This window comes from Triturus cristatus, chromosome 2_1 (genome assembly GCF_964204655.1).
Source record: "Triturus cristatus chromosome 2_1, aTriCri1.1, whole genome shotgun sequence".
NCBI lineage: Eukaryota > Metazoa > Chordata > Amphibia > Caudata > Salamandridae > Triturus > Triturus cristatus.
Window position 1 is genome coordinate 659,998,864 of NC_140581.1, and position 25,945 is coordinate 660,024,808.

Below are 25,945 nucleotides of genomic sequence, written 5' to 3' on the forward strand. Positions count from 1 at the left end.
AAAACACTGGCAGCTGATGCTACCCAAAAGGTAACCCAAGCTACTTAGGCTCCAAAGAGCGTGAGAAAAGCTGCCAACTTATGTCCAAAGCAACCTGATGGTAAGCTGACCTCACGTCAATAACAAAGCACTATTTTTGCAGATGTTGGCCAACATTTCTTGTATCCTAGGCTGGGGAAGACAATCCACCAAAATATTAGGTTTCAAATTTCTCAAGTCAGCACACAGATGAATCTTGCCTGATTTGTTGTTTTTGTTTTTGTTTTGTGCAACCACAATCTGGGCGGCTCATTGAGAAGACTATAACATCTCCATGATGACTTGGTTGCATAGATCCTTCAACAACTGTTTAAGTTCTCTCACAGACAAGGGAACTTATCACACTTTATGTCCGACACGATCACGTTGGGTAGGCCATGTAGTCTCACTACATTCTTCAATAACAACGACGCCAGCTCTCCTGCCGAAGGTACCTGTTTGCAAGCGAGGAAGTGCCCCATCTTCGTGAGATAGTCCACCACCACCAGTATGGCTGTCTTTCCTTGATCCTTTGGTAGCCCGACAATGAAGTCTAAGGATATGTTTTCCCAGGGTTTGGTCGGTGTAGGAAGGGGTTGGAGGAGTCATTGCGATCTTCTGTGGTCCGATTTCATGGATGCACAAACGGTACATGATGAACACCAATTCCGAACGTCTGTTCTCATGGCAGGCCACCAGAACTGCCGTCCTAGGCTCGCTACCGTCTTTTCGACACCCAGATGGCCGGCACAGGGAGACACGTGGCACCAGGTGAAGGCCTGTTTTCGAAGCCTAGGCGTGGGTAACAACATACATCGTCCTTTCACCGGAATCCCGTCCTTCATTTGCCACTCCTTGTGACTGTGAAGCCACCTCCGCCACATGAAGGTATGGGTCCCCTTCTGGACCCCCCTGAGGAACGTCTGTGGTTGAATCACCCCTATCACAACTCCTGGAGGGATGATGGAATGTTCGGCAACCGGCTGCGGATCCCTGGCGTTCGATTGCCTCGAAAGCGCGTCCGCTTTCCTGTTCTCCGTACCGGGTCGGTATGTGATGTGGAAATTGAAACCGGAGAAAAAGATCATCCACCTCATTTGACGGGGAGACAAATGCCGCGCCGCCGTCAGAAACTGGAGGTTTCTGTGGTCCGTATACACTGTAACCACGTGTCTGGCCCCCATTAACAAATGCCTCCACTCACAAATGCGTCCTTTATTACGAGTAGTTCCTTCTCCGCAATATGGTAATTGCGTTCCGCGTCGTTCAATTTACGAGACATGTACGCCACAGGATGGAGCAAACCCGACACCTCATTCCTCTGAGATAGAATGGCACCCAGTGCCACATCAGAGGCGTCCGCTTCTACCACATAGGGTAATTCCGGATTCGAGTGAGCTAGCACCGGGGCGGTGCTGAAGGCCTTCTTGAGGGCCACAAATGCTTTTTGTGCTTCCGGTCCCCACACAAACTCCTGAGACTTCCTTACTAGGTGCGTGATCGGGGCAACCAAGCCAGAAACCCCTTAATAAAACGCCTATAAAAGTTGGCGAAGCCTATGAAGCTCTGGACTTCCTTTATTCCTCGGGGCACCGGCCACTCCTCCACCGCTCTGATCTTGCGTTCCGCCATCTCCTGTCCGTTGGGGCTCAGCATCACCCCAAGGAATTCCACTGATGTGACGTGGAAGTCACATTTGCTGAGTTTGCAGTATAGCATGTTTTCCCTCAGTTTTTTGAGAACCGCGGATACGTGCTGTACGTGTTCTTCCTCTGAGTTGGAGTAGATGAGTATGTCGTCTATGTAAACGACCACGTAGATATCCAATACCTCCCGGAACACCTCATTGAGGAAGTATTGGAAGGCGGCAGGGGCATTGCATAGTTCGAACGGCATGACGAGGTACTCAAAGAGCCCGAACCTGGTCTTAAAGGCGGTTTTCCATTCGTCGCCGTCCCTCATGCGCACAAGATGGTATGCCCCCTTGAGATCAAGCTTTGTGTATATTTGGGCCTTTTTTACCTGTTCCAGGAGAACGCTTATGAGAGGCAGGGGGTACCGGTTTTTTATGGTTATCGCGTTCAAGGCCCTAAAGTCCACGCAGGCCCTCAATTCGCCATTCGCTTTCGGAATGAAAAAGAGAGGCGATGCGGCAGGGGATTTCGACGGCCTGATGAACCCCAGCCCTAGTAACTTATCCAAATATTCCCGTAGATGTACGTTTTCGGGTTCTGTGAGCGCATACAGTCTGCCGCTGGGAACGCTAGCCCCCGGAACCAGGTCGATTTGGCAGTCGAACGGTCTATGTGGAGGGAGCACCTCCGCTCGGATTTCATCGAAGACTTCCCCGAAACTGTGATACACTCTGGGCAGCTTTACGTCCTTTTCTGCTGCCGTGGTGACCGTGTGACCTTCGCCTGCCTCACCTTCGTGGGGGTCCTGCCGCATGCCGCACCATTGTTCACAAAACGGGGAAGTCATCTCAATGTGATGCGTAGGCCAATCCACCGTTGGGTTATGTTTTTGGAGCCAGGGTAGACCCAAAATGACCCCGTACTGCGGGGCTCTGATTATGCTAAAATCGATACGTTCGTTATGCAGTTTTCCGAACCTCACCGGTATTTCTCCTGTGTGCTGTCCGATAGGTCCGGTCACCAGACTTCTCCCATCAACTGCATACACCTCCTCTGGGATCTGTTTGGGAAGGAGAGTGAGACCCAGTCTCCGTGCTTCATTGTAGTCCATGAACATGCCCGTGGCTCCTGAATCAATCATGGCTACCACAGGTATCCACTGGTCCTGCACTCCTACGTGTAAGGTAATAAACAAATGTCTTCGCCCTTCTTGATTCCGGCTCAACATGGAAGGGATGTGGGTGTGACTCCAAGATGCCCCTTCCCTAGACCCGGTGTCCCTCAGTTTTCCGCCGGTGCGTCCACCACTGCTGTCACCGTTTTGTTCGCTCGGTATCGTGAGGTTTTTGGCTTGGCTGGACACTCGCGTACATAGTGCCCCTTTTTTCCGCATTAAAGGCAAAGGCCTTGCTTGCGGCGTGATTCATTTTCAGTGGCTGTAAAGCTCGCCCTTATAGCTCCTATGTCCATGGGTTCCGTCCTGGTGGAGGAGTTGGTCTCAGGGCCACCCATCGAAACATACGATGGCAGCGCTTTCCCTTTCCTCTTGTGATCGCCCTTTCTTTCGTTCGATCTAGGGTCCAGCCGTAGCACCAGGTTGATCAATCCCTCACATGTCTTGGGTTGGGGGTCGATTTGTGCTACCACAGCTTTGAGCTCTTCGCTCAAGCCCTGGTGAAACAGCGCGGTTTGTTTAGCTATGGGCCACTTGGTTTCGGCCACTAGCCTTCGAAAAGCATTAAGGTACTGCACCAGATCATTGTTGCCTTGCCTCAGCTCCAACATCTCTCGATCGGCAGTATACAAGTCTGCCCTTCGATCAAACACCTTCAAGAATTCCTCGCGGAAGGCTCCCCAATCACATAGGATAGGGTCGTCCCTGCTCACCAGTGGGACTGCCCAGTGCGCCGCGTTCCCAGCAAGATACGAGATCAGAAAGGCCACTCTGGCTTGGCTGGTAGGAAAGGCCTTTGGTTTGCAGGACAGATGCAGTGCTACTTGAGTGAGGAATACCTGCACTGTGTTGGGGTCTCCGCTGTACCTCTCTGGTGTCTCCAAAGGAATGGCTACGGGCATCTCTACCACAACCGCAGGAGCCGTGGCCGTGTGAGAGGCACCTGCCTGTAGCGGATCGTTCTGCAGAGCGTCCATTCTAGCCTTAACGTCTGCTGTTTCCTGTCTGGAAGCGGTGAGCTCGATTCGCATCGCGGCTAAGACGGCCATCACATCCTCAATCGTGGCCATGTCGTTCGCCCAACCAGGAGATGGTTATGGAAGAGGTCGGATATTATGTAACGTCCTGGCTTTCTCGGGGTTGGGACAAACAGACGACGGACCAGAGAAATGGAAGTTTAAGGATGATTTAATAAACAGATAAACAACTACAGACAACAAAGAATACCGGTACTGGAATCACCAGTTAAAGTACGATACCCATTCACAGCTCTTCTAACCGTCCTCCGCATGCACACCGGGCCCGGTATGCTCCAACGGAGGGCACAGTGCTAAGCAGTGGCCGACAATGCCACTCGACCGCTGTGAAGGGTAGTTCCAAGGTTGTGGAATCTACGGGGGGGCACGTGGGAGTCACCCGGCCGGGCTCTCTACCACCTGGGAACAGCCGCTCTACCAGTATCCCCCAGAGTACTGCCACAACACAAAGACGCTGGGAACACCTCCTAGTGTGCGTCTCTTGTATCCGGGTTTAAGTGATGATACCCAAGGTAGCGCAGAGAATGGATGGGAGCAGCCGCTCTACCTATCCCAGTTCTCCTACGAGTGTCGATGGCTAAGACGCGGAAACACCTCCTGGATAGCGTCTTAGCTCTAAGCGTGTGTTTACCCAAGGAACGAGGGTTGGGAGCTTCGGCTCGCACCAACCTCGTTTTCTCCAAATTGTCAGGCCGTTGGGAGCTTCGGCTCTACCAACGGGACTTGTGCCCAATGACGTTGAATACGGCTCTCAGAACGGGACAGGACACGGGCAGGAAGCACACGCCAGCACCTCTCCTCCGCTCCTTAGAATGTTCCTTCCACCACTCAACTCACCAACGGGTCCGTGTACCTCAACCAGGTACTCCTGCAAAGATCAGAATATCCGACGCCGAGTCCCAGTGATCTTCTCCTTAAGTAGTACTCTCGGCGTTGTATAACCATGACTCTTAAGTTGCATAACATGAAAACTAGGCGTTACCCTTGGTGTTATGTAACCAGAACTCTTGAGTTGCATAACATGAAAACTAGGCGTTACCCTTGGTGTTATGCAACCAGAACTCTTGAGTTGCATAACATGAAAACTAGGCGTTACCCTTGGTGTTATGTAACCAGAACTCTTGAGTTGCATAAGGCAATTGTTGCCGGAGGGCATTCTGGGAGTTGTAGTCCGCTCTCCTCCAAGCGCACCAGGTTCACGGAAGTGGCATCGTGGGAGGGAATCCATGTGCGGGAGGGGATTCCTGACAAATTGGATGAGCTGGAAGCACGCATTCCGAGAACATTTCCACAGCCGCTCTACAATCGCCTCCCAAGGTTTTTCTGCAGTGGGCTCCCCCAGATCCGCCTCCCACTTGAGCCGAAACGCCGTCAGAGGTTTTCGCAAGTCTCGAGGGATCCGTCGGTAGAGGCAGGTCACCGCTTTAAATTAGGGAATGCACTGATAACCTCTTGAGACCCGCAAACCACTCCCAGGCTGACCACAGAATTCTGCTCCAAAGGCCATGAAGCATCCACCTGTTTTCAGGAAGAATGGATTGTTCGCCGTTTTAGCGTTTAGTATTGAAGACCATCCTTGGGATCCTGGAAGCTGTGAGTCGCCAGACAAGCATCAAAGTCTGCAGGTGGCATTGCAAAACTGGGCACATCACTTCCTTGTGCAACAGCATGCTTAGAATCTTTTGTCCCCCATGTGCTGACAACTACACCAAGCTGTCTGCATATGCAAGAACATACATTTAGACTACTAGGTGCCCCCATTCCATCCTGAGTAGGTATTTATCTGCAGCTACAAAAAGGAGGTGCTGCGAAACAGGTGGTGATATTTGTTGGTTGTGACTGCTCCCAATTGGTCATTCTCACTGACAAACATTCTGGTAACTTAGTTATTCGCCTGTTGGTTGTAAAGTTTTAGGTCTCCCCTGAGCCAGCGCATGTGCTGCTCTGGCGAGACATTTAGTGAGTGGGCTTTAAAAAGCCCGACCACAGCTTTTTGGCTGGCATAGAGCGTGCGGTTACGCGCACAATGACGAACAGAGGCGCCATCTGGCTTTTCTCTCTCGTCATGGTGCGCGCACATTGCACACCACTCGTCAGGCTGCTTTCACCTTTCCCGTCGCGCGCACCACTCACATGCTTATTCCACACTTCCTACGGCTCTGATACCCTCTCTCCTGTCTCAGTGCTTCGCCGCACACCCATTTCTTTTCAAACTTGTCTTGTTTGTTTGTTTTTTATAAAATCTGAACTAAGGCCGACAATTCAAAGTAGAATGGTTTTCGGTTATTCTCACAAGGAATCACGATGTGATCAAATACCAGATATGCGCCCTCTCCGGAATAAATATTCCCGTTTAAATGGTTTTGAAAGAAGTTCTTTACATGGCTGTTCCAACAATGGCATTTTAGTAGCTTGTCGGATGCTTGAACTAAGTCTTAATTTCTGTAATCTTTTCTCCTACTCGCGTCTCTCCCTTCCTTCTTTATGGAAAAAGCACTAACGGCCACGAGCTAGAGTGACTTCAGAGTGCGCGCCACCAACACGAGACCGATGTCACACCAACGGCCATGACTGTGAGGTTAGTCTCGATATCTGCGCCTGCAGTGCGCACGCTCAATACGGTAAATGGTGAGGTACTCGTCTTTAATTTGGAAGGGAGAGTTGCTGCGCTTCTCAGTACCTCTGCAATTCCGGCACCTCTCCGGAGCAAAAATGTACTCTGAATAGTGAGTACCGGCACTTTTATATTTCCATGTATTGTATTGTTATTGCATTTATATAGTGCTTACTGCCCCTGACAAGGCGTTGAAGCGCTTTATGTATATCACCGACATGCCTATTTAATTACGAGAGATTAAGTTTCCCCTCAAATGCCAATCGGCAATCCTTGTATGCACAGTGTAAGAGGGCCGTGGTATTTTAACGAAGTCTAAAGCTGGCAAATTTATGTTAAGACTACTTCTTATGGTTGCCACTGTAAGGCGGACCTAGTCCCCCTCACCTACATGCAAGAACAAACAACATGCAAATACCACAAATAAGATTTGCCACTTTCTGCAGCTTAAAGCATGAGGACTTTAAAAACAACACGGTCTTCACGCTTTATGTAACAGGTAATTCGAGTTTTGTCAACCTGGAGGTGCTCTGCTTCTTAAACGCGGCATCCCAACATGCCTGCGGGTGGACTGAGAAGGCTGAAATCCCAAGATAAAGATGCCCCTACCCACTACTAAAATTTGATGATATAAACAGACACTCGCTTTACCCTTACAACCTAACAATACCTAGTCTCTTGCATCTCATCTATTAATCTCCCAACTATCTATACAAACTCACGTGCCAACAAAGAAACTGCAGTAAATGCTTGGAATGGTTTTCTTGAAAGCATAAAGCTACTATCAACAATACCCAATAAACACTAAAGCAACCACTAACTATCGGAGCAGCGTGCTACCCAGTGTTAAGCATTAATCAGGGGCAGTAGGTAAGTTAAATAGCTGTGATTTCTATTTATTAAGTGTGGTCAAAAAAACTGAATTTTACCAGATTATTAAAAACAGAAGTCTAGCATTCTCTGGCTACAAGGCTATGCCTTTCTCTGAACTCTCCTTTAATGCTTTCTTACTACAAAATCAGTCCATCATCCCTTGCTGTCCCGGTCTTGAAGACAACTCACATTCAATACTTCCAGGCATTCTGGCTTTCCAGAGCATCCCCATAATAAAGCTTCTCTCTGGACCCACTCTGCACCAGAGTTATTCCCCAATAATTATTTTGAGAAAGTGCCATATATGTATGTTGTTAAGGGGACAGTAGTAATCAAAGCTGCTTTGTTCCAATCTGGCAATCATTACACTAACAGGAGACGAATATCAAGGAAGCCACCAGGGTAATTCTACACACTCATAAAAGGCAAATGTGGGACATCAACTACAATTTCGGAACTGCATTACCCAATCTGGAATCCAAAGAGAAACTCCACCTCATCACTTTTGAAACCAACATCCCCAAGATCCAAAATATTGTCCCAAAACAACGAGGAGATAAGTTAAAATATGTATTTCTTCAATTTCAAGGATAACATCTCAGTTTTAGATCTTTCAATATTACAACTATAAAGGTAATCGAGAATGTTCACGCTAGGTCATCCATGGGCAAAAAGAAATGAAGAAGTAAGAGAAACACAAAAGATAAAGGTGGAGGAACACAGGGAAAAAACTCCAGTCATCTTTTGCACTCCGCTGTTAATATAAATTTAACAGAACCATTTCAAAAGCGGCATGTACATTTCAGAGATTCATTGCCGAGAACAGATCCAGATACACTGCACTACACACACTGCTCAAATAGGTAACCAGTTCTATCCAGTGTTAAGGCACTTGAGATGAAATTATGGAATACAAGGCCTTCAAACTGCACCTGGGCAATAGGTGGTTTATAAATAGGCTTACAGGGCCTTTGCCAGTAATAGAAAATTGGCAGACAGTTGAAAATCCCTTGAAATCATGTAATTAGTGATCCAGTTTTCATAGGGAAAGAAAAGTACAATCTTAAAACATGAAGGGTCAGTACTCTCATTCAGAATGAATATGCCAGTCTGGATATAAAATCCCCATCAGAGAGGCGGGGACTAAATTATGTCAAGGAAACAAGGTCTACAAGAATGGATGATGCATTAAGAGACTACATTTACACACAGCTAGGAGAGCTAATAACAAGGAGACTAAACCATTCACTAGTACAAGAAAGGATGTTACGTGTATTTTTATATATGGCAGCAAGACTTCATGGTATTTGCATGTCTTGCACATAACCAAACAAGTTCAGAAGCTCTCGTCCCAACAACATGTAGGAGTATGAGCTGAAACAGAATCAGCAGCTGACAAAGGACAAATAACATGCTCCACTTCATAATAATATTAAAAAATCTTTGTGAATCTACAGCGGTGCGGTAGGGGCTAATGCAAAGTAAGAGTAGAGTGATTGGTCGAAGTAGAAACTAGAAATCCTTGAGGGGATTAAAAATAAAATCACGTGGCAGTGTTATTAAGCAAGAGAACTGGATAAAGAGGAATAGAGTAACAAGCATTGGCATAGCCAATAGGTCTCGCCTTTGGGACCTTATAAGTGTTTAGCCATGCAACAGTTGATGTTGTTGCACCAAGGATATTGTGCTGGATAATCAAACACTTATAAGGTTCCAAAGGCGAGACCCATTGGCTATGCCAATGCTTGTTGTTTTTGCTGCTGTCAGTTTGCTAATAATGCTTACCTCCATTATGACTTGGAGTACCAAGGAAATACCACAAAACAGACAGAAAAAGATAGTTCTCTTATTAGCTGCAATAAACAACAAGCATTGGCAACGTCCATACGTTCGGTGTTCCTAGCTGAATTTCGATTTGCTAATGTTTGTGAATGATTTATGTAAAACTGCACAAGGGAATTAATTTGTGTGTAGTCGCGCATGGTGCAAGACTTGAATGCTATCACTCACAGAGAAGTAAGCCAGTGGTTGAAGTATGCTGATCTTGTTCCCTAAGCTGTATGCTGTGGTGGGTAGAACAAACGTGTGAATGGCATAGAGACTAATGGATGAAGAAAGATGGCTGAAAGAAAAGACTCTATAAGTAATAAATACTATATATATATATATATTCACTGAAAAAACCATAGGTTTCACACATGTTATAGTTAGCGGAAATTTTACTGATAAAAAACCAATGAAATTCCCCCGTTATAGTTAGTGCAGGCAACTATAACTCACGCGACCGCAATCCTCTGCTGATGCTAATACTGTATTTAGACACTTTTATTTGCCCATGTCTTCTTCCATAAATTTTTAGCTATACATATATTACAAATATTTTTTTTTCATAAAGACACATATGTCATCAGCAGAAGATTGCGGTCGCGTGAGTTATAGTTGCCTGCACTAACTATAACGGGGGAATTTCATTGGTTTTTTTATCAGTAAAATTTCCGCTAACTATAACATGTGTGAAACCTATGGTTTTTTCAGTGAATTTGCAAGGTTTTTTAAATGCTAATTCCTAACTATAACGTGTGTTAAACCTATGGTTTTTTCAGTGAATTTGTACGTTTTTTTAAATGCTAAGATACTTTACGCCATTCGTGGCGTGCGCGCCCACTTAACGCAGTTCGTTCCGTGCGCGCACGGTGCGCTTCGCGCACCGTGCGCGCAGAGTGAGCACGCGGTGCGCGAACTTTACGCAGTTAGTGCCGTGCACGCACGGTGGGCACGCGGTGCGCTACGCGCACCGCGTGCCCACGTTACGCTAGATGGGCCATGTACGCACGATGCGCTTCGCGCACCGTGCGCACATGGAGGACATATGATGCGCTTCGTTGTGAAAGGTAATATTTTAATTTTTCACATCTGTAATATGCCATGCACAAATGGTGCCCTTTGGGCACCTTTTGCACATGGGGTGGGGAGAGTATGGATAATTTTTTTTAAAAAAAACTTTTTACCGTATGCGTACGGTAAGCGTAACCGGCGAAATTATCGAAAAAATTAAAATTCCGTTTTTGGCCTTGGGGGATCTTTGGGGACTCCCCCAACATGGCTAGGTGCTTAGGAGCTGTCTAAACAGCCCCTTTACATGTTTATGTCCTTTGTTTTTTAATCCCCACTAAGAGTGCGAGCGAGAAAATGGCAGCCGCCGCTTCCTGGTTTCGACCGATTCGAATGTTTACTAAGATCTATCAGCCAATCAGAATCGCGCTCGCGCACGTCACCCTACGCGTACGGTAAGCGCACCGTAAGCGCACCGTAAGCTGGCTCAGATATATATATTGATTTAAAGGCTATTTTCTCAGAATCTACTGAACAGATTTACACCAAACCTACAAAAGGCACTTCCTTGACCTGAGGACTACCTCTCTGCCAAATTTCAAGGAACTCTGTTCAGCCGTTCGGGCTGTAGCTGTGTCTAAAGGTCCTATGGAAAAATGCATGGGAAAAACGCGTTTTGGGACCCCCCTTTTATCTCAGCCCCCGCTTGACGAATCCCCCCGAGACTTTCAGGGTAGGAGCGGAGCGCAGCGCCCCACCTATTTTGAAAATTTGGCGAGGATTCGTCGACCGGCGCCAAAGTTATTCAAAATAGAATGTTGCGGATTTCCTATGGTAAGAGGGTCCTAACTATAACTACCTACTGGCAACCGCCAGTAGGTAATATGATAATTAGATTGATTGGGCTCAAGTACGTGAAGGGTGCATGAAGGAGATCATACGAACATAGACATGGTGCCTGGCGCAGACTAAATGCTTTGAGAACCAGTGGAATTTTGTTCATTGGGACAAATGGAGCTCTAACTAACAACTCCACTTCCCTATAAGAAATTCCAAAAGTTCCCATGTAACTGAACTCACTAACTATAACAGCTTAGTTACCTAATACCAGAGTCTCTAAATCCCTCCACTTTGTTGCCTAAGCCTGGCCTAGTCACCCTTGTTTTACTGGGGAAGTTAGTTGCCCAAAACTTGTAAATTGTTTATCCAATTGAAGCACATTAGTTATGGTGGCCCTTGAAATCCTTTGGTAAACATCTGTACCCACACAGGTTACTGCCTAGTAACCACTGACTATTCCAGGACCCTAAAGAATGGCCTCGGACTCCCACCATGGCCTTTGATCATGTTCTGTACCTTGTATGCTTTTCTGTATGAGCATGGTATAGCCTGCAGCCATGTCCCTTGCCAATTACAAATAAAATGTTAAGCCCTGTCCTCCAGATACCCTGTGGCCGGGATGTGACCATAATTGGTGGCTAATACCTGTGTCTTTGCTGTAACTGTAGGGGATTGTCTGTGTGCAAATCTAGGGTTGGATCTTTGAGCATGATTACAAGTAGAGATAACTGGGATATCATCCTAGGGGGCTCATTCTGTGAAATATGCCTTTACCTGTACAGAGTTTGTTGGCCTTGTTATCACCTGCAAAAATGCTCATGTTATCAGGATGAGCGTGTGTGACAGTTTGTGTTAAAAATGTAACTGCAGGTTGTTTGTCATTGTTCTAGCAGTTGGCCTAATTCATAAGTGAAAACAAGTCGGTATTACCTTCATATATTTTGTGGGTCTATGAATTAGTTTGGCGGGGAATGAAAACATAATAATATTGTTTGGCATGCCTAAGTTGGGTTTGTTAAACCTATGGTTAAATGTAGCAGGCTTCCCCCAGAATAGAGCATTTTTTTTAGGTCAACTTTCGTATAACATTTTAATGGTAAATGAGAAACCATTTACACATGCGTGTTGTAGCACACCTTAAGAGAAAAAGAATAGGCATCTGCACATCCTATGCTAAACAAGTGGAACAAAAACTTAAGTGCTACCCAGGACACATTCAATCCAGTTCGTAGTAGGCTCACCATTTGCCCCATATCTTGGAATTTTTCTTAGGGCACCCACGCATGCAATGTATAGGTTCCTCTTGTTTTGTGCACCGGTCCATTCCCACTCAAACTCGTTTTGGGCAATCTGTGTCCCAAGTCCCACAAGTATCCAATCTCCATTGGGGACCCCGGGATCATCTAGAATGCCCAACAGAACAACGCACTGCGAGGCTGTGATCGGGATTCCCAGTACGTTCGACAGTAAAGTGAATACCTGTAATCAGCATTGTGCTATGATTAGGCACGCCTAAACCATGTGGTAGAAGTCCTATAATAGGCCATTTTAATCCTTCTGGAGATCGTTTCACTATCCATGGGTGTTGGGCTTACTCAGCCTGTCCTCACATTGCCCCCCAAAAATTAAATTCACATTGAGGTTCTCGAAGCATGTTCATGGACTGCAAAGTTGCTTCTGTGCTCCGCCAGCCGATCATCAGGCTAGCTCACATTAAATTTTTTAATTTTCACCAAAAGGCCATAGACGTATACGCTTGTTGGCATGTGTTTTATTTTTATTAGTATTTTTTGTTAACGGCTAGACAGTTCTTCAAAACTTGGAGAAAAATATTTTTAGTTGGACCGTATGCTACCTTCACGTCAAAATTTGTGTAAATCTGTCCATCTGTTTTTGCACAATTCTTTATTTTGTCCAGTTGCACAATTGTATTTCTCAGATCTAAATTACCTACATGTACAATTGTTGGAAGGGTTGTCACAGGTCTGTCGAAAGGTGGCTAAAGATAGTGACAAAACTCCTATGGCCTTAACAACTTGACCAATAAAGAATTGAGTTGACCAGTGTTTAAGATTGCTTAAACGTTTTGATTTTGCTTGATTAAAATCCCCCCTCCTGGGAATTGATAATAGGTATTCATGTATGTTTCTTACACTGTTTCTTTCACAGCTAACAATATGTGCTGACTACGAGAGCCTCCACTGTCTCGTTTGGAGTGAGCGGTGCCTTGATTAAGATGGGTTTTGGAAGTGACCTGAAGTGCTCACATGATGCTTTGTTAAAACTGCAAGATTGGGAGCTGCGACTTTTGGAAACCGTTAAGAAATTTATGGCAATGAGGATCAAAAGTGATAAAGAGTATGCATCCACTTTACAGAACCTTTGTAACCAAGTTGACAAGGAGAGTGCTTCACAGCTCGAGTATGTAAGCAACGTATCTAAGGTAAGATTTATTTTTTTCCATATGACATTAGTATTTCTTATTAAATTAAGCACAATCATTTAGTTTTGGACTTTATTTTGCTTCATAGGTATTAGTCTGCACGCATGTGCTCTAGCAATTTTTCAAGAGCCGAGGCGATGCAGGGTAAGCTTTAAACCATGAGCTCTTGTTTCATTTGGACATGGAGGTTTCAGAAGTCGCATATTGTTGAAGGTTGATGCTTTCTGAGAACTACGAAGAGGCACCTTCTTGCATCAGTGAGCTGTATATATATAAGGTGCCTGGTATATGCGTGGCCGTGTGTATATTTATGTGCTTGTCCAACCTTCCCTTCTGTTTTTTTGAGAAACTGTTAAATGTTATTTTAGTTGTTTAGTAGATAGCTAGCTAGTCTCAGTGCACAGAGTCTTGAAGACATAAGGCTGAATTTGTGTGTGCTTTGTGAAATGCACACTGTCAAGGAGGTATACTTACAAATGTAAGGGGAAGGGATTTATTGTTTTATTAGTGTATTGATTGTGTTTGGCTGTTCTACAGAATAAGAGGAACCCTTCACCATCAGTGTAATTTTGTACACTCAAACAGCAACCCCTTGAAATTTCTGCTGCACACCCTGCTCTTGGGGTTTGCTGTTCTCTCACTTTTGAGAAGAATTGTGCTGATTTTAACAAAACCCTACTAACCATCGGTATTGAACAACAAAGAACGCCCAAGACAGACAATGATTGTGAGGTGAAATGTTGGATGCTGGTCACATAAAAATAACTCCTCCTTTGCACTGCTAAACATCGCTACAGCCCAGTGGGAAGCTTTATTCTCTGACATGTGATCTTAATTAGGAGCTTCCACAGACTCAAGGGACCTTTCCAAAAGGCAGCATCCTTGAACAATTTCAATAACCGATAAAAAGTTTTTCGTGAAAAATATTAGTTCAGTATAATTTGCAAAGTGAGCCCATCTTCAAATTATACTATCTTTGTACTTTCTTTTCAAAGGAAACAAAGTACAATTTAATTTTAATTTACAAAGGCGACAAATTTGTGTTTTCTCCAATAGTTATGCTTTTGAAAGCAAAACTTTACATTACTATAGCTGAATAGGTACAGAGGCAGTTGCTTAGTAAAGCTGAAAATTATCACAGCACCTTAACCCCCCCCCCCAAAAAAAGGCTCTGTACTGGAAGTGGGCCTTTACTTACAAGTATTTCATAGATGTATGTTTACTTCTGCATGTATTCATCATTAAGTAGTCTTCTTTAAAAAGTAATCTTAAGTAATCTTAAGTAACCAATATGGCTCTCGTCCTTATTATTGCTTGAAGAACGCACACTTTAAAACAGCATATTCCATTCCATTTCATGCCGAAATGTTTGCCAGTGATAAGTATGGTAAAACGCTTCTCAAACGTAGACTGAACTCTGATTTACCTTTGTAAATAATTTGTGTCTTTTCCCAGTGAAAAAGGTAAACACAGATGTTTTTCCAACCTTCTCACTATACCAAATGGGCCTTCTGGAAATCAGTAAATGGTAGACAAATGGCAATATTTTTCAAATAGTCGCCATCCAGCATGATTAAATGTGGTGTGAAGCCTTCCTACAAATTCCATTTTACCCCCAGACAACCAAAGCAGATTTACAAACTATGCAGAACATAAGACAGAATTTGCTGTAAAGTATTCCTGCGAGCAGTGCTCAAACTGTGTGTCTCCTTGTTCTTACCAAATCTTATTCCATTTATGTAACTTTTTCGATTTTAACTTTTACTATTGTCAATTGTATGGGACTTTTATCATCATGTAATGAGCTTGTACTTTGATGACATAATGCCGAATAAAGTTATTCATATAAGTGACATATGTTTCATTTACACTATATCTGCAAGGAGAAAAGGCTTTTGTGTGTTTTTTTTTTTTTGGGTCTCGCCTGGCGTTGGAGCGCATGCGCTTCTCGCCTGCGAGAGCTACAGTAAACAAGTTACTTTTGAGAAGGGGACTCAAGCCCCGCCCCTCATTTCCATTGGGTAGTGTCCGAGTTTATGGTAAACGCTGGCTTCCCATTGGAAAGGAGGGTTTTTCGTTGCCTCCCTTTCACTTTTTGCCGGACTGGCTCGCCTGATTCACGGCTGTGGTGAAGACTTTTCTTATCTGCTTGTTTATTTAACAAGCAGATAAGAAAAGGCTTCACGACAGCTGTGAAGCAGGCATGGAGCTCAGAGGCGCACGGGGTCACGGGGTGGACAAGGCAATGGCGAGCACTTGTTAATCATTGCTTTCCGCCCGTCGCGGACGTCTATTAGCACAGTCATCCCATCTGCTTTTTAATTATTCATTTCCGCTGCCAGGAACACACAGCTATATGCATTGGCGCCATGCTTTATGTTTCAGCATAGCGCCCGATTTGCTCTAGCACCCTGTCTCCTTGTTGCTTTTCTTCATGCTCTTGTGAGTGTCTGTTCAGCTTTGGCGCTGGTCTGCGCCTCTCCCTTCCTGCGCCGTCGTTGCTGATCTTTATAATGGTGCTAGTATTCTTCATCTATTCATCTCGCTTCAGTGTGAGGCAGTGGGAACAAACCCAGCTCCTGTTAACTGCACGCCACAATTTCAGCTGGAGACGTTTTGCTTTCCGCTCGTCGCTGCGTGTAAATTAAATAAATAGCTGTGCTTTATATTTCCACCTGATGTTGCCAGGTACTTACTCTAAAATATACCTTTCTACCTAGAAGTAGCACCTCGGAAAGGTGCTGCTTTGCGCAGGTCTCATTTTACACTAAGCTCTGCTGGCAGCACTTAAACGTAATGCTGTGGCCTCCACATGCCACAGTTGCCGTGGTTCTGCCCGGCCTGCTGGTTGGTGGGAGCCCTGTGCCCCCAGGCCTGTCCACTGGACGTCTGTTTCGGAGTAAATCAAAAGCTGCAGGTAAGCTGCCTGACGAGCCGCCATTCACGCTTCTTGCAAGGTTGTAGACCCACAGTCGTTGACACAATTTTTCTTCCCCCTTCCCATCCGCCACAGATAAATTATATCCTGCCATTTTCAAAAAGTCGGTCTCCCATAGTAAATAACTGCCTACCTCTGGAGGTATATCAGTGGGCTTAATGCAGCCATTGCGGGGATCTGTGTTAAATCTCAAAATCACATGTTCAAACCTATCGGATAACACCTGCCTTTCATTCTTCAGCAGCAGATGTAATTAGTACGTTAGGTTGGCAAACGTGAAACATTGGTTATCTGTGAATAGCGCCAAGAGGCTCCTCGAGGGTGAATGCGCGCTTCAGAAGTAGAGGTTTAGGTTATGTCTCTTCACCCCAAGCAACACTGCCCTCGTAAGTCTGTAGACACAAGATAATAGTCTTCCCCTGCCCACATCGATTCCTGCGTTTTTGCCTTTCTTACTCCTATCCTATCCTATGTGAATGTTTAATCCCCAAACCTCAAATTCCTTGCCAGTGGCCACTCATATTAAGAGTCGCTGGGTTGAGCCAGGTAATTCTGTGTCCCTTAATAAATACTTGTATGTTCTGTACGATGCACCGTCTCTGCCAGGGTCAAAATGAAGCGGCAGGGAGGCTATCTGCTGCATGACGAGCTGCCTTTCACGCCATCTGAAGTCTTGAAAACCCTGGCTGTACGAGGCCTCCACTTCTTTGAGATAATGATCACTTTGGCCGCGAGTAACTGATTCTGAATTGTGGTTAAAAAATTTTTTTAAAACGTCCTGGATTTTCAAAGGCGGTCTTTCTGCTCCGAAACCTAGCAGCATTAATCAAAGCAAAACGTCATTTTGAAAGCAGCCGTACTTGGAGCTATAAAGTTTGCTTGGGAACTGCTTGAATGTGCTTCGTTACATTGCGTCGATACAAGCTGCTTCCTGCAGTAAGCTCAAGATCGGTGTGTCTCTATTTGTCATGGCTTTAGTTAGGGATGTAGAAGGTAAGTCACTTCCACGTTTAACAAAGGAGGGCTTGCTTTCCTGCTGAACTGTTGTCATGTCCACGTGTTTGTGTGTGTGCAAGGGCTATTTATTCACAGATACACTTTTAATGCAATAAATAATCATTTTTGGTGTCCAACTCGCTGAGTTTATGGAGTGCCAGCGGCTTGCCAAACGTGGAAACTGTAAGGAGCACTGGATGTAATAGTTTTCTGAGGCTAATGCATTGTGTTTAATTAACAAGGAAACACTTCTGTTGTTGATATGGTCATTGTTTTATTGTTGTAACCTATGTTGGCAAGGTGCTTTCAGTCACCCCACGCCCTAAAAACCAGGCCAACTACATATCCTGTAATTTTCTCATGAGTTTGTATAATAGTCTAATCTGGGTCGTTAGTCCAGCAGTACTTTTGTAAGTACCAGAGCAAGTAATAATTTTGGAGTCAACCCAGTCAACAGCATGGCACTGTGACTGCGTATGTAATCTATTCGTATTCTTATGTGACCCTGCGCATCGTGTAATCCCGATGACTCAGTATATAACATGTCCTGTTAAATCTCAGTGTAATAACTTGCAATTGGTTGGAAGAGCGGGTGTAGGGTTTTGTTTTTGTGTGGTCCATTCCTGCCTGTCCTGTTGAAAAGAGCATTGCTGCTCTAGATATGGCCCCTAACATGATTGGGGTTACAACATGAACCTTTGATATATTTTTACTGCACACACTGAGTGTAGCAGGGTGCTGCATAGCTGTTCTCATTTGTCAGTTGCTAAGAGGCCTTATTTCTGTCAAAACCTGTTATTTTCCTCTGAACCTGCAGGATTGGTTGCACGAGATATGTCAAATTTAATGGGTTTGTCTGTAGGTTTGTCCAATGAACTGAGGTTTCAGGGCCAAGTGAGTCCCGTTTGCAGCTTGATTCCAACTTAAGTAACCAAAGGGATGTGCCCTTTTCAGGCACTTTGGAGACCTAGGGTACCTCAGCTAGTGCAGAATTATTTTTATAATCGAAACACGCTGCATGTACTAGAAATACACCCATCATTCTACTGATCCTGCGTTTCAGACAAGGTCTCTATCAAGTCCTGAGGGGGTTTGCATAGATGCCAAGTTTTCAGTTAGTATGTGTGCAACATTTCCATAATTTGTGTGCTTCTGTCTGACATTTAGATTCTTTACTTGCGACACACTGCGTGACACTTTTTTGCCAATGAAACAGTGTAGTAAAGAAGTCCCATGCTTTCTCTTAACACGCGGTGTTCAAAAATACTCATTGAAATTTGCAGTAATGTATATTCGGCTCGTGCCTTCCTGCACCTGTTATAATTGGTGTTTTCATTTTTTTACTTCTTCTTTAATTGATTTCTTACAACTGTGTTGCTGGGGCAGAAACCATCAACACCGCGTTTAGTTTACAATTATAACAACATTAAGCACAGCTATGCTTTAAGAAAAACACAACTGAAAACACCAGATACAACACGTGCAGCAAGACATTAGTCAACGATTGGTACATGCATACAAAAATTCCCCAAAACTAATTGCACCATTTTGCTTATGGGCTTATTTGTATGTTCGTGTTGGCTACATCCATCTGCGGACCTTGGGTTTCCAAGAGGCGCCTGACTCTATACAGCATGCCTTTTAGAGTTACTTTCTTCTTTTGTATTCTCTTTTTTAACACCGAACCTACAGATTTCTTCTTTTTCATCATTCAAAAGCCAAACCTATCCACACATTGCCACGCCACACAATTCAACTCCACACATTTCATATACACACCACATAATTCAACAGCAAACCACATAATTCAACTCAACACAGTTACTCAACACACCACATAGATCCAATCCACAACACAAAATTCAAGCCACAAAATTCAACATCACACCACATAACACACAATCCCATTCCACATAATTCCAGTACACTCAATACCACATATTTATAATCCACATATTTACACTGCACACCATTCAACTACACAAATCAACTCCACTCCATACAATTCCACAACTAACAGTTTCGATCCAAACCACATAGTTTCACTACACACCACACACATACACTCCATAGCACATAGGTAAAAGATATTGTCATTTACAACGCCAAGTTCTAACTCAAGCGAATGCGAGACCTATTGCATTTCCAGTGCTTGTTTTACATCTGTTTCTTGTATTTTTAGGACTTTAGTCATTGGCTAAAATCCTGTCTCTTGGGGGTCTGATTTCTTACTAGGGTGAGTGGCGGTCATAGCCCAACAATTGCTTGTTTGAGCCAGCAAGCCTTAGTGTTCTTCAGCACTTGGCAGTCAAACATAGTTAAGGAGTTGGACTGTAGTATCATTCCATACTGGGAATAAGTTAGAGATTTACAGCTGTTTTTCCTTGTCCCTGTCATCCATGCATTATGACTATACTACTTGGTATTCTCCTCATATGTAAAGGCAAGGGTAGAGACTAATGATATAAGTAAGTATAAGGTGCTCATTATAGGAGGTTCTCATCTTTAAGCCCCTCAACTCCCCTTCCTTAATCAACCCATCTGCCATCCCCCCTTATCTAATCTAGTCTGATTATGCAATTTCTACTGAATGGAGGAGTGGGGGAAGAGAAAAACAAAACCTCTCGAAGGCTGAGCAGGTGCGGGATTTAGGAGCGATCATCGCGCATTTGGGGTCACTTAATTCTAAGAGGCATGCTAATCCCACAGATAAAGGTAACATGCATTACCAAAGCCAACAGGTCTCGCCTTTCGGCTGCAAATTCAGACTTATTGGTTCCAGAGTAGCGTACTAGCTGCAAAGCAATTCATTGCCTCTTCTGGGGTAGTACGCACTTTATAAATTCCAATTACAAATTGCATCCTTGGTGACCATACTGGGATTGGAAATTGATATGGAGGTTACTCACAGGTCTATCCTGCAGATGAAATAACACTAAAACTTTGAAACTGTATACTAACTTGTTGTCTAATGGTCACAAGGGAATCACTGCAGCATGTTCATTAACCCATCAGAGTTACCATACATTTTAGGATTCTGTGACCCGAAGCTTACTAGTGTGCGCAGCTTGTGCATTTACCCACTGAACAAACACACTGGTTTGGAAACTGATGTGCTGGGTGCAAACAGTACGCTGAAGCAGATGTAATACCTCTCCCACGTCCCAAACTTTCATATTGAATGTGAACTCCTCTGTGACCAGGTTACAGATCCGTACAACACAAGCATTTACCCACTAAGTTACCACATTGGTTTTGAACCTCTGACTTGAAGAGTATGCACACAACTCAGCAGCTGTCATGTTAATCCTCCTAAGGTATTTTACTGTGTATGAGCATGTGGTCTGCCGGTTGCACACACATCTCTACAGCTGGCACATTAAAACTCATAAACTTAATTTAATATAATTGTTTTTTAAATGGTTCATAAACCGTTTTAGAAAGGCATTTGTCACTTTACCTTTTCATAATATTTCTGGTACATCTCAGTCAGGCCTACTAACGTCTCTTAATTAAATGAACATGTTCCATATTGCATATGGGTAAACGGCCATTACAACGAGGCTGTTACTACGCAAGTCATTACATCGCATGCGTTACAACACATGCGATATAACAGCGCGTAGCTATTACTACGCATACCATTACATCGTATGCGCTTTTACAACGCATGCAATGTAATGGCTATCCATATCATTGTGGGGAAACTGAGGCTGTTCTGTTTCCTCACAACGATGTGCACTGCCCCTCAGTCCCGACGTGCAGCAGGAACCAGGAAGAGAGAGGAACCACGAGGAGAGAGGAACCACGAGCAAAGAGAGAGGTAAGGGGGATTGGGCCTGGGGTGGGGGTTACTTTTTTAGGGATTACGGTAGTGTGGAAGTAGTGTTGTAATGTTTTTGTAGTATAGGGTTGTTTTTTAGGATTTAGGGTAGTGTTGGGGGGTCGTGCAGGGTAGTGTTAGAGTGTAGGGACCGGACTTTGGGTAAGGGGGACAGTCGTGCTGGGGGTAGTTTTTCAAGGTTTAGGGTAGTGTTTTGATGTTTGTGTAGCGTAGGGTAGTGTATTTGGGTTTAGGGTAGTGTTGAGGTGGATGTGCATGATAGTTTTAGAGTGTAGAGGCCGGACTGAGGGTCATGCGGGGGTAATGGTTTAGGGTTTAGAGTAGTGTTTGTGTAGGGTAGTGTTTTAGGGTTTAGGGTAGTGTCGGGGTCGTGCATGGTAGTGTGTGAGTGTAGGGTCCCGACTGGGGGAAGGGGGAGGGTCGTGCTGGGTGTAGTGTTAGAGGGTTTAGGGTAGTGTTGTGGAGTTTGTGTTGTGTAGGGTAGTGTATTTGGATTTTGGATTTAGCGTAGTGTTAGGGGGGGTTTTAATTTAAAAAAATGCATTGTAAAAGTATGCAGGGCATTTGGATCCGTTGTAATGTCATTTTAAATGAATTTCAATACACTTGCGAACTAATGGTACGCGTACTAATAAATTGCGTTGTAATGGTACTTGTGAACTAAAAACATTGTTGTAAAAGCATGCGTTGTTTTGCTTTGCGTTGTATCGACATATATTCTTGCATATGTGCTATTTTATACTACATTTGTTGCAGTCACTTTGGCAGCGGGTGTGACAAGGTTCCAGCTAAACAAAACCTCATTGATATATCATAAGTGTGATTGGTACAACCTAGAACATGGAACGATGTGTGCCTTTTGGCTGTGACAGGCTGCCAAACCAGGCTATCAATCACTGTGTGTGTTTGGAGACACAGCTAACGTGGCAAAATATAACCCTTCAAACTTATTGGCTACATTAGAACAATAGATTCTAGCGTATTGGGCGTCTTGTGAGAGTGTCGAGAGGATCACATGACCCCATCCTTTAGCAGAGATACCAGAAATGGGATTGTCCACATCACTGACTTATTAAACAATGCATTTCGTAAGCCAAGAGTTACAGATCTCTTAAAAAAAATACACAGCTTATTCACAAGGTCTCTGCATAATTTGGTTCTCATCCATCATATATATCCCTACTATGTCAATCCAGGCAACATAAAGCCAACTATCCAGTATTTGCATATTTTCAGGATCTGCCTGTGATTAGTGCTCAGACCCCCTTATGGGGTGCAAAACTTCCAGTCAAAACAAAAACATATAAATTAAAACCGTATCACGATGACATATCCTAAGAAGAGTTTTAGTCGGAGTCTGGGGATAGTCGGGGGCAAACATCCCCTCGCGTGAGCAACATGTCCCCGGATCCCACATATTACCACCTGCACATTCATGTGGCGACCCAACCAGGGACATCATGAGATTCGGGAGGTCCCCACTGTACGTGGAATCTGTATGGTATTCAGTCTCTCGTATCTGAAAGAGGTGGTGAGCTCTCAATCTGGGGGTCACAGGCGGACAGGGATAGACCCTCCGTCAAGTATCTCACCAAAGGGGTCCAAATTTAGTCACACCCCTTCCTTTTGTCCTCCACTATGTCTGTCATTCTTTCGAGGGCCAACACCCGCCATAGTCTAGTGTGCCATTGCGTGAGGGAAGGGGCCTCCGATCTTTTCCATGCAGCAGCTATTGCCACCTTGGCTGCACCCAGGCATAGCCACATTATGGACCGATCCCCTTGTGTTTGGTGTTTTAGACTGGGGTCTCGTATCCAGAGGATCGTGTGTTTTATGGTGTCTGGAACTGGGTATCCTAGTATCAGTTTTATTTGAGAGTATTTCTTTCCAAAATGGTTGAATAGAGGGGCAGTCCCACCAAATATGACGGAAGTCTCCCAATGGTCCACAGCCCTTCTAACTTTTATCTGAGGTGTTAGGGAATAGTTTGTGCAGTTTCTGGGGATGGAGGTACCAGTCGTACATGACTTTATACTGGTTTTCCCTTAGAGACATAGAGCGATTGTATTTGGTAATATCCTTATACAGGGTACCCCATTGCTTCTCCCCTATAGGGGCGGTGAGAATAGTGTCTCAAGCTTTCTGATGGCGTGGGGTCGACTAGGGGCTCACTGCTTGTATACGAGAGTATAAGAATGAAATGCAGCCTTTAGTTGTAACCCCTGACTGTACAAACTTCTCAATTGGGAGCAGGTCCCTGGTTGCGGCCGTCCGCATCTAACGCTGTTGCACCCAATTCTTGAACTGTAAGTAGCGAAAGCCAACTGTGGGTAGCAATTTAAACAACACTACGCAATCTGCGAATGTGAGCAATTTCCCCTTTTAAAAAAAAGGTCAGATATCATGAGGCACCCTCCCAACCCCCACCCATCAAAGGGTCCCTCCTTGAGGGCTGGAGGAAAGGCTGGGTTGAAGTGGATGGGTGTGTAGGGAGACAGAAAGGTCGTCAGAGGGACGGTCCTAGTGAGGCCGTCCCACACCCACAGAGTAGTAGCCATGGGGCTACTAAGGTAGGAGGTTAGACGGCCTATCCCGTTTCTGTTTCCATGGGAGGTCCCATATGGTTCTGCCTGCTATTTGCCGGTCCATATGGAGACCGTGCTTCTCGGAAGCTCTAAGGGACCACTCAGCCAGTACCCGTAGTTGGGCTGCTCTGTAATACCCCAGGAAGTCGGGGAGGGCCAGTCCCCACTCAAGGCGCGATTTAGTTAGCAGACGTTGAGATAAACGAGCCTGTCGTCCCTGCCAGATGAATTTAGTTGTCAGTTTTTTTAATTCCACAAAGAGTTCCCTCTCCAGTGCGACTGGAATGCCCTGGAAGAGGTAAAGCAGCCGGGGAAAAACATTCATAACCTTCCTTTTTAATATGTATGTCACCCCTGAGGTAGACCCTGGACAGCCTAAGGGCAGGGTGCAGTGTGTTTAAAACGTTGGACAGGTACATTTAAGTTTTACATGTCCTGGTAGTGAAAACATTGAAGTTGTCTTATTACATTTTATAAGTGTATATTTCGAAGTGGGAAGAGATATCCAGTTCATGTTTGGTGTCTTTGGAATTGGTGTGAAAATCCCTGTTTAGTGCTGAAGTCGGGTTTTTGATCACAATTTTAAAAAATGCCCCTTTAAGAAAATTGCTTTTTTTCTGCCCTTAGCCCTTTTGTGCCTATAGTCTAGCCTGGGTCATATGACTGGGTGTAACTGACAGACTTTGTGAATTCCCCACGCACAATAGAGGGATTAGATGTTTGTGAGTGGGCCACATGCTGGTTGGAGGGGGGACGGAGTTGAGCACAGCTCCACTTATTCTTGGATAGCCTATTTTCTGTCTTCACACAAAAGGCCTAACAACCTTGCATTGCCACTTCAACCAGCTTGGAGGCAGGGAATTCCATGCTCTTCAAAGTCACTGTCTAGAAGATTCTCCCACCTTTCTGAACCAGGGTATAAAAGAAGGCTCTTAGACTCCAACTCTTCAGTACACTTCTGGACCTCGTGATACTATGCCAGTAAGGACTGCTGTGTTCCTACAATGTCTGCCACACTGTTGTTCTAAAGGCACTGCTGCCCTGCTGTGCTGACCTGCTGCCGTCTTGCCTGGGGTAGTAGAAGAACTGGACCTGCAACTACAAGGGCTAGTCTGCTGGCCTCCAGATCTGAGGTTCAGGGACAAAGGCTCTACAACCAGCTCCTAGACTCTGCTGCAGCGAATTCCTGATCCCCATGTGGTGCATGTCAGGTCCTGGACCCTTGGTGTGGCTTAGGGGCTCTTGAAATCAAGCTTTCGGGATCTGCGTGACCACGAACGTGACCCGTTCGCACTGGAACCACACCACTTGCACTGAAATTCAGTGTGAGTCACCGCCAGCCTGTCTCTTCACACAAGAAGCATCGATCGCTAGCAGAGGAACGCCACTGCAAAGCTCCAGCTTGCCTGTCCGCAGACAGCTGGCCTGCTCCTAGTGCCATGTCGACCCCTACCTGTAACCCTCTCTAACACGAACAGGACTCTTGGCACAAAATGTGAGAAGGTAAAACTTCAGCCGGACCTACCTGAGACGATCTACAACCCGGGCTTCATCACGATCAGCCTGAACTTTTGATTTTACCCAGTCTAGCGCGTACAGATAGCCGCAGTTAACCCTGTCTGCTTTTAGACGATAATTTACAGTTTATTCTTTAAAAATGAATAACTCCTGTTCTACTGATTGGATTTTTGTCGTTTTGGTCTTGTTCTATTTATTAATTTAAGCTTTATTTTTGTAACCTGCTGTGGGATTTTTTTGTGTGATGTCTTCATTGTTGTACTATTTGAAGCATTGGCTTTCAGTTAAACCGGACTGCTCTGTGTCAAGCTACCAGGGGATTGAGCACAGGTTATTTTGGGCTTTGCTTGTGCTTTACCCTGATTAGGATATAGTGGTTTCTGCTTGACTAGGGCTCAAGCCTCTGTCAACCAGTAACCCAATTTCTTACACTTCCCATGTTGGTAAAACCACAATTTCAGATTTTACATCTTGCCAAGCAGGAGACTTTCAGCCAACACTGACTTTATGGCTCATGCCTTGTCGTGTTCTGGCACTTTTTGTTTTACTTTTGGTATTATTAAAGTTGGACTGGAAGAACCAAAATGCAACAAACACAC

The 25,945-nt window shown here is 44.8% G+C and overlaps 1 protein-coding gene across 2 annotated transcripts in view; it reads left to right on the plus strand.

Annotated features, from left to right (window-relative positions):
- The window catches only part of FER (FER tyrosine kinase), a 1,023,934-nt gene that overhangs the window by 60,535 nt on the left and 937,454 nt on the right, over nt 1-25,945 (plus strand). For both annotated transcript variants that reach the window (XM_085632578.1, XM_085632580.1), the window contains exon 2: nt 13,192-13,465. In XM_085632578.1, the coding sequence (XP_085488704.1) occupies nt 13,259-13,465 (207 nt within the window). In that variant the 5' untranslated portion in view covers nt 13,192-13,258. The remainder of the gene's footprint in view (nt 1-13,191; nt 13,466-25,945) is intronic.